The 16691-nt window shown below is 39.0% G+C and overlaps 1 protein-coding gene and 1 long non-coding RNA gene across 2 annotated transcripts; one reads left to right on the forward strand and one right to left on the reverse strand.

The window, feature by feature from the left end:
• The first annotated feature begins 1416 nt into the window (after positions 1-1416).
• On the forward strand, positions 1417-11763 carry sdhdb (succinate dehydrogenase complex, subunit D, integral membrane protein b). Its single transcript, XM_074640080.1, has 4 exons — positions 1417-1568; positions 4197-4307; positions 7037-7187; positions 10275-11763. Exons 1-4 carry the CDS (start codon positions 1520-1522, stop codon positions 10438-10440), a joined length of 477 nt encoding a protein of 158 aa, XP_074496181.1. The 5' UTR covers positions 1417-1519; the 3' UTR covers positions 10441-11763.
• A 2584-nt stretch (positions 11764-14347) lies between these two features.
• Positions 14348-16098, reverse strand: LOC141770509 (uncharacterized). The gene is made up of 4 exons (XR_012594574.1): positions 15959-16098; positions 14779-14854; positions 14606-14620; positions 14348-14481 (listed from the first exon to the last, which is right to left on the reverse strand). It is a non-coding gene; the product is annotated as an uncharacterized LOC141770509 (long non-coding RNA).
• Between the last annotated feature and the right edge of the window lie 593 nt (positions 16099-16691).

A 16691-nucleotide genomic window follows, 5' to 3' on the forward strand; every position in this document is an offset into this window, starting at 1 on the left:
ATTGCCACCAAGAGTGATCCACAGATTCTATCAGTGAAACATTCCTTACAGAAGTTAAAGAGTGACATAGATGTAAATTGTTCCTTCTGCGAATCACATCCTGAAACTTGCTCTCATTTATTCTGGTCCTGTAAATTTACATGTGAATTGTGGAAAGATGTCAATAATTTTATACTTGATAACATTTTCTCAGATTTTGCACTGTACTATAGAAATATTATATTTGGTTGCTATGGTTACAGTGTTCCACATTCACAAGTGTAAATTTACCAAAAAAAAAAGCCTAATTTCTTTGTATTTATGAAAGAAATGGAATTAAATCTGTCAACAATTTCTTCCTCACAAAACAAAAAAGCAATGAAAACAATGAATGTATGCAATATCTTTAAAGTTTTTAAGTGAAATTATTGTCATACTCTCGCTTGGTCTTTTTTTTAATTTTATGTTGGTTTCGGATTATTTATTAATCATTAATTATTTATTTTTTAAAATATTTTTGAGAGTTCCAAATTCTTTTAACATGGTCATAGAGCATATATACTGTATATTTGTATTCTGGGGGTATCGTTCCTATGCAGAGGGTAGTTTAGTTTATTTATTGACTACACTGAGGGCGTTTTATATTTTAATAATTGATTTATTTACTGTGTTGAGTTGAATGTGCTACTTATTTTGTACTGTAATTACCTTGTGCCTTTTCTACCTTTTTTCTTTTCTTAAAGCTGACTCGGTGTAAACTGTTCGGAATTCCAATGTACTTTGGTGCAAATGGCAAATAAAACTCTTGAATCTTGAATCTTGAATCTTGAAATACTTTGCAAGCTAAAGTCCCTTTCTCAAACTTTTTTATGTGTGTAATAAAGTTTACCACTTTATGTTAGTGCACTTTGTGATGATTATCAATATTTCAGACATACATACACAGGTGATAATACGCAGCATTATAGAAGTTAGTTGGATGTTTCTGCAACCACGGTCACTTTTGAATCTCCCAAATAAATAAAATCTATGAATTTTAATTTTAACCATCAGAGTATGTAATACACATAAACAGGTATGCAACGTTACATATAGTGGTTAAGATTTTAATCTTATTTTTTTATGGTTTTCATCACTTGTTCTTATTAAATGTCCTTACCGCAACAATAAAATAATATTAATTTTATACATGTTGCTTTTTTAATGTCTATAGTGATTTTTAATTAATTTTCATCAAGCTTTGTGCATCATTGTAAATACTGATATAAAAAAAATATTTTCTCTACACCCTGAGAAATTTGGACAGTAACCATATATGTCAGTCTTCATACACAAAAAATATATAAAATATGTTGTGTTTTATGATAGATATAGCAATTAAAAATAAAAATATAGGTGAAAATGGCAAATAAAACTCTTGATTCTTAAATGAGGTGAAAGTGTGTTGCTGATCTCCTCCAACATCCACTATCTTTGTGCTGCCGACGACTCTAAGCAACCACATCCGGGTAACCGTGGTGACCTTCATGGGTTGATCATCATGGCGGCCATCGTCAGGTTGAGTTCTGTGTGTCGCAGAGGAGTCAAACGTGAGTTCTTCTGTCTGCTTTCACTGTCTCTGTCTGTTTTTAACATAATGTGTTTACGGGACTTAGCAGCAGTTTGACAGCGGGGCTTGTTGACAGAATACTAGCTTATGTACGAAGAAAGCACGTCTGGAAGAGACTACTGACGTTACTGTCAAGTGTAACGTTAATGGTTACTGGGTAAACGTTAGCTAGTGACGTCACTAGTAACCTTGACTCTCTGACGGTTAGTGAGTGTTGCATTGAGACATGAAGGAGAATTGAAATCTGCTCTCATGATGACATTAGTGATGTGTTGGTCGCGAACGAGTCGGTTCAAAGAGCCGGCTCTTTTAAGTGAACGATAATGGTTCGTGTCCACAGGCTCCGTGCTTTCCACCCTCCCCATTCATTGTCTACGTAAGCAGCCGTGCAATGCATTCTGGTAGCGTGGCGTTGCGTTCCGAGAAACGGAGTGTCACGACGCCCGCTCCTCATTTGCATAAAGTTGAGGGCTTGTCTACTTTATGCAAAGCACTGGCGTCCGACGCGACTCGCCGCCTCTCGAATTTCCAGTGAATCTTTTAAAATAAACGTTGTCGATCCAAAATAAAGACTGATTCATCAACTGCGTGGCTTATTTCTCGCCTCGAATGTTTTCAGAAAAACATTTCGGTGAACGATTTTCGGAAAATAAGAGAAAAAGTTTCCAAATGAGCCTCCATACTGTTTCTGGTTTGAAAGCTGGGAGCAGCAGCCCACGGCGGGAGAGCGTTCGTCCAATCAGGTCGGGACAGCCTTGTTTCTAGTGACAGCCCACCAAGCGTCCAATGTTGAGAAGCGTCGCGTCCCCTCATGATAAAAAACGCCCCTGTGGACACGTACCATAAGAGCCGGCTCCCGTCCGAGAGACATTTTTTATTTTTTTTTTATTAATACAAGGCAGAATTATAGGACAATCTTCTCCGCGCCACGGGCACTCCATGCACTGACTGTAACTGAATGTTGTGTTAATGAGGTCCGTGCGACCAATCAGGTGATGAACAGACAAGGATCATACCATCAAGCAGGGAGGTACGGGGGTGCACGGCGCGCTGGCAGTCTACAGGTACAGAGCAGGAGGGAGAGGAGGAGAGAAAGTGAGGGGAGTGCAGTGCGCGAATAGCAGACGAGATGAGTGACAATCGGAAACGAAGCAGCATGTGAAATGATGGTATTCTGGAAATTATAAGGTTTAGTATAATTATATTGAATAATGTAAGTGATATATGTGCACACATACTAATCATAGGTCAAAACAGTGCTAAATTTGGCTGAATTATAAAAAGGCAGAAGTGGTACAATGAAGAGCTGTTTGGGAGTCGAAAGAGCCGGCTCTTCTTGGTGAGCTGAGACAAATGATCTGGCTCACTAAAAAGAGCCGGAATTCCCATCACTAGATGACATCAGACGGTTGGTGACGTTATGACTCATATGATAGACGCAGATCTGTACGCCAAACTCCAGTCAGAAAGTTGGGGATTATAAGTTAACATACTTTATGACACAATTACATAGGGTGAAACTTTACAACAAACTGTTTTTCTGAGATGACAAGACTCCGTTTTCTGTTCGGCACATAAGACAAACCAAATAATAGAGTATGTATTTCAGTAAAAGGTCATGTTAGGTTAAAGCTGCTCGCCACCGCCCTCCTTTGACTGGTTGGCTCGACTGCTTCTAAACTGGGAAACTGTCTGTGTGGAAACCAGTTTCGTTGAAGCACGTTTATGAAACCCATACCATTTTAGAAAGACTTTTTTTTTTCTCCATCCAGCTGAAATGAAAGTCAGATATTGATTATGTATGCAATTTTTAATGCTGTATTTGCACCAAAACAAGAAAAAAATGTTTTGACCTTGTGGGACCTTAATCTATTTTAATGCTGCTAGTGCCTGGTATTACTTGGGTAAATATTATTTTCAAGACAGAAAAAAAGATAGTTGACTTCAATATAATCAACATAGGGGGAAAACATGACTCACACATTTTTGTTAGTTTTAAGAAGCGGAGCAGAAAATATAAATCACTTTAAAAAGCTATACAAAAAAGATATTTTTGGGAGGTATATGGTTGAGGAAGAGTTGTGATAAGGGTTGGTTTATATCTACTTTTTAACTCCGGATGGATATGTGGGTTGTAAATAAACTTGGGGTGCTGTTCATATATTTAATTTGTGATGTAAATAAATCTGGAATAGTTTATATATTATATTATCATTCTATGATGTATGAGTTATTAGAGGAGAAGTGAGAAAGGGGTAGGGAAATATAAGTTTTACTTCTACCTACTCCTTTTTGGACACTATTACTCTTGTTTTGTTTGTTATTATTTTGTATCTGTTTTTTATTTATTTTTATGTTAGAAATAAAGTCTTTCATTCATTCATTCATTCATTTAATATATTATGATGTGAAAGAATATGTTGTTAACATAACTTGTCTTCATCTTTTACCTTAAAAGATTTGTTGTGTGCTGAGTTGAGATGTGCTACAATTTATAAGAGTGTATTATATAGTTTATTTCGTGGTTTACAGTTCATGCTGTGGTTGAATATCATCATTTGTGCCCTTTTGGAAACAGGATTTTTTTGTTTTTGTCTTTTCTCTTCAGCTCTGTTCTACCAAAACACTTTGTTGGCCAGGCCGCTGGTTGTACCTCACAAATACCAGGAGCAGCCCTACCAGTTGACAGCAAGGATTCATGCGTCACAGGCTCTGTACGGTACGTGTTGACAAATTTAAGTACCTAGTAATACACACAGTATGTACAGGGAGTATACAGAACAACAGGAAAACCTTATTTATATTTAGCAAACCAACAGCGTGACATACCACAGCCACCAGAAATGAGTTGAATCAACACCTGTGACACAATTTCATCAACAAGTAAACATTATAACCTACACTTTGTCCACCTTTGACTGAACTGGACTCAATTATTACTTCAAAATATTGTAAAAGAGATCTCATTAAACCAAGTAATGCTCAATCCAAGTATTATAGGATAATGCATTGGGTAATGCTTGTGATCTGTTAAAATGGTCAAAGTGCAGTGTACTATACTCTGGTTGAAGAGAATAGATCATTTTGAATCCTCTCTTGATTATTTTTTCTGCCATTATTGTGATTGATTCAGTTCAGTTGCTTTTCTGTAGAGTGAATAGTGTATGTACCTCTCAGTTTGCAAGGAGCAGTTTTTCCGGTTTGACATGAAAGCAGGTGGCCGACGGCCTTTGTGGTGTAGGGTTGGTGTTTTGTGATCCAGATTTAGCACCCTAAATGCTAGAGTGGTGGCAGTATTTTGACACCTCGGTTCATGTAAGGTCTACCTAATATGCTAGTAGGTTTCACCCGCTGTGACCCAGTATTCAGGTTAGTGAGTCACAAAAGGGTGGAGGCGTTCTCTGGAAAGCCAAATGTCAAATACCAAAGGTTGGCCCAGCTTAGTCACATTCTTAGTTTTGTTTTTTACTGAGTCTTTATCTTTCCTGATTGATATCATCATTTTGTTGATTTAAGACATCGTTGGCTTGTTTTGAGGAACAAAACAAAAAAATGTCCTTTGTAGAAAACTTGATTATACTAAAACACCAAGATACTGAAGTTTTATTGATTTGTTAAAACAACAATTTATAAAATAAATAGTTAATTGAGAATAATAAACCAATGTTACCAAACCTCAATACTTTTTGAGGACCGACTGAAATGTGTGTGGAGCATCGAATAAAGTCTTTGATCAAATATTTCCTAATCTAAACCAAGAGACTTATATTGTTAGATTACATTTATTGTTGTTATAGGTTCTCTCTACGATAGCCATAGCATTCATATAGCATCAAACAACTATTTGTTATGTAAAGATATAGTGGAGTAATGTCTACCTGAAGTCGCTCTCCCTCTGTGTGTGTTGTAATCTGAGCTTCTCCTTGCTTTGTTATGCCTGTATGATGTTGTCATGTGAGGGTGCCCCACTGGCTAGCTCACGGCTGCCGATCTGCACTGCTCTCATAAGCGTAGCATCCCCCCCACCCCCCCTCCGACAGATGGATAGATGGATAGATAGCAGTGAATGCACCAGACATAAACAGGTGTGGAAGCATTGGAAATACAGCATCAAATTCTTCCCATCCGCCCCCACCCATCTCCCTTGTATGGTTCTTTATTTTCCTTTCATTTATACATACATATACAGTATGTACACATACACATCATTGAACTAAATCTAATAATAGAGTCTATATATTTCAAAAGATTAAGTTGGAGTCGGTCCAGGAAGAGTCATACATTAATAGGGTCATCTAATTTCAATGAAGGCAGAATGTCGGCCCCACAAATTTTCTGAAAGGGTGCAGGTTTCTTTCTTACATCATACTATGTAATATCTTTTCTGGTGAGCAGTAAGACACAAGCTCATTAATCCAGTATCTTGGTGATGGATGCATTGAGCAGTTAATTACTGAATTAATTATTCAGTATTGCACTTCCATAAATTGCATAAAAACTTTAAATCTTCATAACCAAGCGTTAGATAACCCTGATGACGTCATCAGGGTTATCCGGGCTTAATGGTTTCGATGATTGTCTAACTGGCTAGATTATATAAGCATCTGCGAGTGCAGTACGAGGTCACCATTTGACATTGTTTTCCAGGAAGAAAAGAAAATGTATGAAGTTAAAAGTATTGCCTCGCTGTGTCTAACTCTTAGCAATCATATGTTAAAGGAATAGGTTGACATTTTGGGAAATATGTTTATTCACTTCCATGTCGAGAGTTAGTTGATAAGATTGTTAGCACTCGCATATCTTTCTGTTAAATACGAAGCTACAGTCAACAGCCCGGTTTACAAATAGTCCAGCACGTTGTGGTGTTCTTCTTGGACTTTGTTACCTTTGGACATAGTCCATTTCCATTTTCTTTGTGCTAAGCTAAGCTAATCAGCTGCTGACGGCATAGATAGATTACTGAAGGGACATACCGGGCCCCATCATTTCCTGTTTGAAGGTCAAACAACTACAAAGAGACGCAAAACAACCACAAACATCTCCTCTGAGGCATTTGTGTGTCAGAGTTCCTGTTCACCTGCAAAATCTTACTGAAATAGACACAACATTACTGAAAATGGCACGGCTGCATGGTGCCATTTCTATGTACTATAGGAGGGGTGGGGGGGCTTTTATATGTCTGTGCTCAGGAGCCCATTGTCTCATGATCCTTCCATGGCTGACACTAAAGACATGAGAGAGGTATCGACCGTCTAACACTCGGCAAGAAAGCGTATTTCCCAACATGTTGGCCTATTCCTTTAAAATTCTAAATGTGCGTGTATCAACTCTTGAGTGTCATTAAGCCAGGTAAAGGGAATCAGATTAATATCCAGCTTTTTGTTTGGGGACACGACTGTTTTTACTTTTACCATCTGCTGATTATCTGCTGTTTCTCTTGCTCCACAGCTGGCTCTGGCTCCAAAGCCGCCTCCCTGCACTGGACAGCAGAGCGAGTGGTTAGCATCCTGCTCCTGGCCATAGGACCTGTAGCCTATTTTAGCCCCAGTCCTGTCATTGACTACTCCCTGGCTGCTGCCCTGACCCTGCACGGACACTGGTAAGATGATGCAAACACTAACCTGAACCCTGGTTGCATTAGTTCTGAGGATGAAAGTTTTGTTCCTGCGTACATACGAAGGTTTCATATTCATACCCATATTCTAGCTCTAAAACAGATCTCTCTGATACCATTTTCCCACCAAAATTAGTGCGTATATGCGTAAAACACCCTAAAAAGACTCCTTTCACATTGCAAGTATGCCAGTGGCCTTTCTTTTTTTTCCCTGCTGTGACACCTTCAATGTCACATAGGCGGTACTGGAAGCAGGGTTAGTAAACAGTGAAAATGTTACAGTGGTTACTTCTTTTTTATATATATATATATATATATATATATATATATATATATATGAACTCTGACCTCAAGATATGTGAATGAAAATGGGTTCTATGGGTACCCACGAGTCTCCCATTTACAGAAATAATAAATATACACATACATTTGCATAAAGCAAGCATATTGGTCCACTCCGATGTTGATAAGAGTATTAAATACTTGACAAATCTCCCTTTAAGGTGCATTTGAACAGATAAAAAATGTGCGATTAATCGTGATTAAGTATGGACTATCATGTGATTTAATTTCAATTAAATATTTGAATCGATTGACGGCCCCATTTAATTTTTGATATATTCACTTTAATTTAATTAATTCATTTAATTCACTAAAATTAGCGTGTCCACTCGGTTGTCATGTTTCCATCACTGCCGATCGGAGCTGAAGCCGATAAATAAACGTGACTACTGCAGAGTCATTTGTCCTGTGAATGGATACTGATTGTATCCTTTCCCACAAAAGACAAAAGCCAGATGTTAGTGGATGTTGGTGGATGTTGGTGGGGTTTTTTGTCTTGTGGGAAAGGGGCTTAATAATTCTTCTTTTCTGTTACATTTAACATTGAATCACCACCATATGACTTATTAGGTACATAGATCCTACCTCAAAGAACTGTTTTAGAGAGGTAAAGTTGAACAACTTTATGGTCATTTTGGGGGCTGAGAGGTGTTTCTCCTTCCACCCTGCTCACATCAAAGAGGGTCAGTATAAATTCAATTCAACAATACCACAAACTACAGCCTCCAAAATGACCAGCAAAATTTGAGTTCTTCACAGACTTTCCTTATCCTGGGAAAAACACAAACGTGGTGGGTTAAATCCTTCATCTCGAGGTCCACAGGGAGTTGTAGTCTAGTGCGAGTGGATTTTAACTTGTCAGCATTCAGGTCAAATACATTCATCCTCACCTCTGTGGTCATACACCAGCAGATTGAGATTTAACAGATCAAGAGCATATGAATGAAAGTTCTTTGAACCCTCCTCAAACTTATTTCTCTGCCCAGTACAAAGATTTAGCTTGTTCACTGACCCTTACGGGACAAAAGGCAAACTTTGTGCCATGGGGCTTTGGTGGTGGGTGGGGTGGGATGGGGGGGGCTGTTCAGTCATTCGCCGTAGCTGTCGGCAGCTATTAATTCAGCTCCGGCTTTGTTTGCAGACTTGAGAAGGTGGCTTTAGCTTAGCGTCACAGCGATGTGTTCTTCCATCAGTTAGAGCGCAGACTAAAGGGCATGGCAGGTGTAGGCCACAAATCCCAGTCATGAGTAGTGATAAGTCTTCTTAAGCAATGGCTTTCGGGGCAGGTGTGTATCTCAAAGGGTCAAGCCGTGTCCTCTTTGACCAAAACCAGTTAGATGAATGCTCCCATGTCATTTGGCGTTGTCATCTGCATGGGTTGAAGCATGAGAAGGCTGGAAAGCTCCCTTCTTTTCAGCTGGTACTGGGGATAAGGAATGCGCAAATAGAAAATATCTGAGGATTTTTTTTTCCCCGTTAGCCAGCTCTCTCTTTACGCACAGATTGGCCAGATGGATGAGGTGCCAAATTTGGAGTGTGGCCTAATTTTTAGGGCTGGGACGATTCACCTATCTCCCGATTCGATACTATCACGATACTTGGGTGCCGATTGGATATGTATTGTGAATTTTATGTATTGCGATTTGACATTGCGATTTTTGTTAACTTTTTAAACACTAGACCATGGGAAAAAGTTGAATCATACATTTCTAGGGACTTTTACTTTGGAAAATATCTAAATTAATCCTGTAAGAATGTTTGATTTTCAGCATGTGTGTAGTCAGAGATGTCCTGAAGTCAAATATATCAGTCGTTGTTTATTATATGTTTTCCAGCAACACAAAAATCAAAGACTAAAGATATTTCCCTCACAAATTAGTGGTATTTTCTTTTAAATTTATAAGGGACATGTAATGTTTTATACTTCTGGTGAATATAATCCAATCAATCTTATTTCCATATATTTATTTTGTATATACAGTTCCCTTTGTTAACACCTTATTTTGAAAAGCGAACAAAGTCTGACGTGTATACTTCCTCTCACTTCTCCAAGGTCATCTCTAGATCTCCCGTCAGCTCCGTTCTCTTTATACATCCATGGTCAGCTCCATCAGGGCTGTTTGAATGCATCTAACATAAATGTCAGTATATGGGTGCTCTACAGTCGTAGCGACGGACGATTTGACCACGGAGATGAGAGTAACGGCTTGACCGCACGTTACAGCGATACGATAACGTTTCCTGTCCATGACAGAGTTAGCATGCCGCTTCAGCCATGACGTCTAGCTCTGCTTTTCCTGCAATGTGTGAAACCCAAAGTGTTTCCATACTTTGCTGTATGTGTAGTGTTTACGACTTTGGATTTAACATGTGAGGGTGCAGGTCGTATCCACGCGGACCGTCCGCCGTTTCCTACTTTTTCGTTTCGGCTCGCAGCGGACGCTGCTGTTTGTTTTGGTTGAAGCATACGGAACGGAAATGACGTCACGTTACTCAGACTACAACAATAAAAGCGGTCACTTCCTTCTACCTCCGCATAGACTCAAATGAAGCAAATATATCAACTCTGGCATTAAAAAATCTATTTCAAATTTGTTTAAAAAAATAACCCCGCGATACATAGGTGAATCGATCATTTCTAGAGCATACCGAGGCTTTCACTCTAAAAAAAAAAAGGTTTCTCACTGATTGCCCACCTTTTCTGTGTTTGCGTATGTTTTTGTCTTGTAGGGGTATCGGGCAGGTGTTGACAGACTACGTTCATGGGGACACAAAGATCAAGATGGCCAATGCAGGCCTCTTCCTCCTGTCCACGGTCACCTTCGCTGGTCTTTGCTACTTCAACTACAACGACGTGGGCATCTGCAAAGCCATCGCCCTGCTCTGGAGCAAATGAATAATACTGGACTGGGAAGCTTGGGAGGACCTAGACACTGGGATGGGAGCAATCTCGTCCTGGCTGATTGTAAAAATTTCAAGGTGTTCTATGTAAATTCTTATAAATATATCATTTTTGACAATATAACTGATTCACAAGTGTGTAATTGTAGTTAATGTCATCAGTTCAGACCCGGCCTCTTTATTAAGTCAACTGTCATCCATTTTTCTCTTGTGATATGTGGGAGATTAGCTTCTGTTTATGTTCCATGTGGACTACATTTAAGCTAAGTTCCCATGTAGATCTATGTCCAGTTACTTAACCAATTCTACAAATATCCAATATCCTGGCATGTAACCGTTATATTTACTGGAGACATACATGTTTTCAACAAAACAGCTCTTCTATCTAGTTTTACAGAGTAATGCTGTTTGACATGTAATTTATTTTTTTCATGTTCGGGTCCTTCTTGTGACTGATTTCTTAAAATCTATTTTGTTTCACTCACAATGTGTACATACTACCTTTTGCTCATAAACCCATCAGGAATAACAGGGCAGCACTACGGATTTGAGCAATCACCCTCCACACTAACCCCCCCCCCCCCCGTGCACAAATGATTCACAAGGTCCACTTAACTTGACTGACGGGCTTCATTGTGAAACCTCTACTCTTAAGTGTTGCTTTGTTTAATCCAGAAGGAGATCTGCTCTGCAGCTCTATCGAAGGTAAGGTAGGCGAGATCTGAAGAGCATCGTAAATTCAAGCCATCCAGCTGTACTCGACCTGCCTGCGCATCACGAGCACAGTAGCAAATGAGGTCTGGCAGCGTACAAACTTTTGTCAGCTAACAGTCCACAGCAGGGTCTGAAATTAACATCTGCAAAATGCCGTCCTCTGCCCAAAAAATTCTTGGCAGTTTATTACCTCTTGGCAAATAAATCAAAAACTTAATTTCAGGCCCTGTTCCATATTCAAAAACTGTTGAGGTTATCATGTAATTTTGGAACTTTTACTCATAGCATATAATTGGTATACACACACAGTCCTTGCATGCATCAATTAATAGCAGCAATTATTTGTGTACCGTTGGAACCGGCGTTACAGGTCGAGTTGACCGCTGTAAAATCTGAGTTCTGGATTCTGTTCTTTGTCGCAATGCTCACGCAGTAAATGTTTATGGCAGCCTACAAGTTCGGTGTTGGGCCTGTTGGCTTCTTACAGCAATTGTCAACTTGTAATTTCTGTTCAGTTAATGTCTTTTCAGCTTTTACGCACAAAACGAGACGAGGCAAGAAAAATGCACTGTTCCTGCCTCAGCGGAATAAAGTTGGCTTTATAGATGTTTTTCATTTATTGACATTTTATACCTAACGATACACACAATGCATACAATGACAAGAGTACAAAAGGTATATATAAAATATAAAAATGCTTATATACTGTATTAAAAAGTCACACAAATTATCTGCACATTTGAAATGTGTGATACGACTATACAAATGTAATCACATCTAAATTCAAAATTCTTGAATACCCCTTTGTTTCAGAAAAAAAAAATAAGCTGCCACAGAGGAAAGATGCGGACAAATATGGCAGTGAACTTTACTTTTGAAACACTAAGTTACTGTTAATAGCTGAAATAGTGTGACCTTCTATATGAAAACAAACAGGCTACTTTGGTTGTATCAAGGTGCACCATCCAATTGTAATTCAGTCCATTAAATTTCACTGGTGTAATAAATGTATGTGATGTAGTTCTCTCAAAGCCAAAAGTGCTTCTGTGGAACCCAAAGTGTTCAATATTACATAAATAAGTAGTTATGTATATGAATAAAACAAAATGACGTTATGAAATAAATACTTTTAAAAATTAATTAATTAGATTTAAATTACTAAATGACACAATGAAGGAAAATCTTTTCTTCAACTCAAAACTCCAGTTTCTTCAAAATAACAAAAAAACAGCTGAACTCTGCTGACTGACACACAACATATGTAAACTCTATACTGTGTCAGCGGTACTGCACTAGTCTTGTTTTTGTATGTGAGAGCAGTCCTGTATTGTGAAGCTGCACATAGAAAAAAAAACTTTACTGCAGGTTGTCCATATTGCAATTTATCCTTAATGAGACAAACAGGATGATTTTGTTATGACATTTTGAAATCATTCAGAAGCATTAGATTAAAATAACCTCACAAGATTCATCCGGTTCATCTGCACCTTTATGACACAAGACCAGTTTTTGCAGAGAGGGATTGTCCCCATCGGACTGAAATCCCAGGAAATAGGACGGGTACATAGAGGACTCAAACATATACGTGTTAGATGCTGTGAGATGGGTCATGTAGAACACTGCCTTGTGTTCGGTTTCCTCAATACTGCTTGGAAGAGTCTATAGAAAAACACATGGCAAACCTGATTTACTTGTCTGTTCCGTCACACTGCTGCACAGTGGACAGGATGCAGTCAACAGAATGGAAAGCCTAAGCAGTACAGGATGAATCTTAACATACTGTATATGGTTATAACAATAAATGAGTGGATTGTTTGCACATGCAGATAAAACTGGTGCATCTTTGGCTGCTTTTATTTTCCCATAATGCATGTTTATCACTAGTTTAATAAACATTCAGGTGATCCACGTCAACTTGCAAATTCAGTCAGTAAAACCCGTGAATGTCATATTAACAACTTTACCGGTAAATATAGGCATCAAGGAACTAACGGTGATGAAGGTCGCCTGTTGCGTCGCCTCACGTCGCCTGTTGCTTATTGTATTGTATTGTATTTAACCAAAAATTTGCACTTGAACACACCGCAAAGACTACAGCCGACGGCCAGTTGGCACATATTTGGAATTGGTTGGTGAGCATCTGCTGCCCTAGTTTTTCCGGTGTGTGCCGCACCGTTGGCACTAGTCTGCCCGTGTCGGAGGCGTTTTGGCCGATTCAGCATGTCGAATTGGCGGCGGAGAAATCACTCTGATTGGCTGTTCAGCTTAAGCGAATCAGTGCACAAGAAGAGAAACAGAAGTGAGAAAAGCAAGCAAACGAGTGGAGTCAACAGAGCACACACAGAAGGCTGTATATCAAACGCTGCTTTATTTCACCTATCGGCTTGTATATTAATAGTCCTCGGTCGTCCGGTTTCCCTTTTTGAATGACAAATACAGACTACCGCCACCTGCTGGTGTGGAGAGTTATTTCATCTCACGTAGGCTCAGAACATACGTGGTAGTTGGTCATTGGCTGTAGTCTTTGCGGTGTGTTCGAGAACAAATTTTTGGCCAAGACGTGGGTGACGTAAGGCAACGAAACGGTTGGCCTTCGTCGCCGCTAGTGTCTGGGCCTTTAAGGGGAAGGGGGGGGCATAGTGTCAGACTTTGAACCCCCCTATTCTACTGCATGTTTGACAGACGTATGAAGTAGGCCCACGCTTCCGCTAGCTAACAAATGAAACCAGATCACAGACAAGGAAGAGGTCCTAAACTCTTATCAGTACTCAGACTGGACCTTCACGCCACACACTGTAAATAACTGTAAATTCTTTGTTCATACTCACCATTTCCTCAGGATAAACATCATTCTGCTGACTGCAACATGCCACCATGTTCTTCTCATTCATTATGACAAATAGCATGGCTGCCATCCCCTCTTTTCCCCCTGGGATGTCTTTGTAAATCTGGATTTTGAATTGGCAGTCTAAAAGGAAAACACATGATAAGCAAGAGGAAAACGCAGCACTTCACTCATAAAACAAGAAATCTGACAATGATTTAAGTTTTGCATGACGGAAGCTTCGCCTGTTCACATGCAATAACGTTAGACATCTGGCATATACTGTATATATCCAGTGTGTGGTACACCTTTCTGGCAAACAGCAGGAATTTCATACATGCTAAAGTATTTGACTTCATCTTACCTTGCTGGCTTAGCTGATCGCTGCTTAAGTTTTGTACTTGAAATTGTTCGTCACATGCAGGAATTTGTTGCCCGTGCTTTGGACCCAATGATTGAGGCACCGTTCGGTAATCTTGAAACTGTCTCCATCCACTTCTGCATTTTTGAGACAAATACGTGTTATAACAGTAGTAATGTCACACACCTGGAATCACTACTTGTATATTCTACTATAAATGTAGGACTGTGTGTTTTTAAAAAAACACATAAATTGCCTTACCTGTCTCTGCTGCCACTTTAAACAGAGAGCAGTGGACAAAGGAGATGATTTCAGGATGTATATGCAAACAGTAAAGAAAAGAATAGACAACATTATGATGTATACAATAAGTTATACCATATAATAGTAATAATAAGCTACTAAGAAGGAAAAAAATATGACATCACTTTTACCTTGAAAGTAGAAGTTATTCGCACATGTACCAACAAATGTAACAGTGGAGCAACCACCGGTAGCCATCAGGTCGACCTGGTAACAAACAAGTCTTTATTGAGGTGTTATAGACTACATGACGTACACTGAGAGATTCATCGACCTGCAGAACCGGAGAGTCCGGCCCCATTCCCACAGACCCACAGTTTTAGACGTAAGTCAGTTTAAACGACAATAGATGAACACCTGTATGGAAACATAAGGATGTCTTCATGTCCATAATACTACATGATATTTCCAATAAGGAGCCCAGCGTCATCAGCTTTTCACATTATTTTAACTCCATCAGGTAAAATAGTGATGCTGCTTGTGAGATATTTGCTAAGTTTACGACTGACTAAAGACTCGCTGAAGATAGTCTACCGGTAAACTCTTTTTTTGCCCTCTCTATATCAGGTTCTCTGGGAGATCCGACGCACAGCACAGGGGAGGCCTACTTCCTTCACGGCCCTTTTGTAAAATAATTTCTGAGCTGTTCATCATAACTTTTTTTAGTTGTGAATATAATTAGTGAAACATTATTTCAAAGTTTTCTGAATTTTCTCTTATGATTTATAGAATATGATTTTACAGGGCAAACATTTTCCAGAAAAACTAAATGTTCAGACGAAAGCTGTGATGTGTGTGATAATAAAATAATTATTCAACTATAGTAAATGTTCTATTTTTGAGCACCCTGACTGGGACACTGCTCCTAAAACCTGAATGAAGAGCTCAAACACCTCAACTCTGCATACCTGTCTGTCTGGCTGGTGTTGATTCCAGCCAATGGGCATCCTATAATATATTACAGTGTGATATATAGGATACAAATAACATAGGAAAGCATTTTAAGTATTAACACTAGGGATGCACCGATTCAACTTTTTAAGTCCCGATACCGATACCGATACCGATAGCAATACCTGGGCTACCAGTGTTTCATTAATAAGCTGTATGGCTCACTGTGTGGAAGTGACTGGGATCATTCCTGTATGTGTAAAAGGCAACATCAGGCTTGACTTAAACATTGCTTATAACTTTGTCAAACTAAATGTGAATCTATTTAATTGTTATTTATCATTAAAACAATAAATCATACAGCAGCAACTTGGCAGAAAAAAAATCTTCAAAATTAACATGTGTGTTCTGGTGTGTTACCTTGATGCCAGACTTGACACTCCCTGATGTCCCTCTGAAAGAGCTCGAGACTAAATGTGCTCTCTTGATAAATAGAGGTGAGGACCCGGCGCGCGCTTCCTATTTTGACATTAGGCGGATGTGAAAATGAGGAAGTCAAGGACTAAACTAAAAAAATGCTATTCCTGTTTCATTTTCTCCATAAATGTCCGGTGATGAAAAAAAAAAAAAAAAGCTTCTACAAATGAACTTAAAGTAGTTGTAAATGTGTCTTATGAGTTGTGTATTTCAGTTTTTGATAGTTCTAATTTTGAAGAAATAGGGGAGACCGGGGGAACTTGTAACATCTCAAATATCTCCAATCAGAAACGAGACAGAACCATGAAACTCACTGTGCACATAGCGGAGCGGATAGTGGAAAATCATGCAAATAGTAATACAAGCTCAAAATTTGGCATGATGATGATTCCAGAGGGGACACTGAGCAAATATAAACGTTCGGCCACTTGAAAATCCAAGATGGTGGCCATTTTTCAGGATCGCCGCCAAAGTGACCTAATGGTTTCTCTCATAGAAATTCATCCAGTTGGTCAATTTGAGTGATCTTGGTGTCAAATTATGTGTTTTCTAGCATGCTGGATCTAATTTTGATAGTTTTAAAAAAATTTAACTGCAATATGGCGGCCAGGGAATCAAGCATCAAGACCCACTTGTTTAATTTTCCCGCCAAGAAAGTGTGTGTGAAGCTGAAATA

Source organism: Sebastes fasciatus, chromosome 7 (assembly GCF_043250625.1).
Source record: "Sebastes fasciatus isolate fSebFas1 chromosome 7, fSebFas1.pri, whole genome shotgun sequence".
NCBI classification, from domain to species: Eukaryota; Metazoa; Chordata; class Actinopteri; order Perciformes; family Sebastidae; genus Sebastes; species Sebastes fasciatus.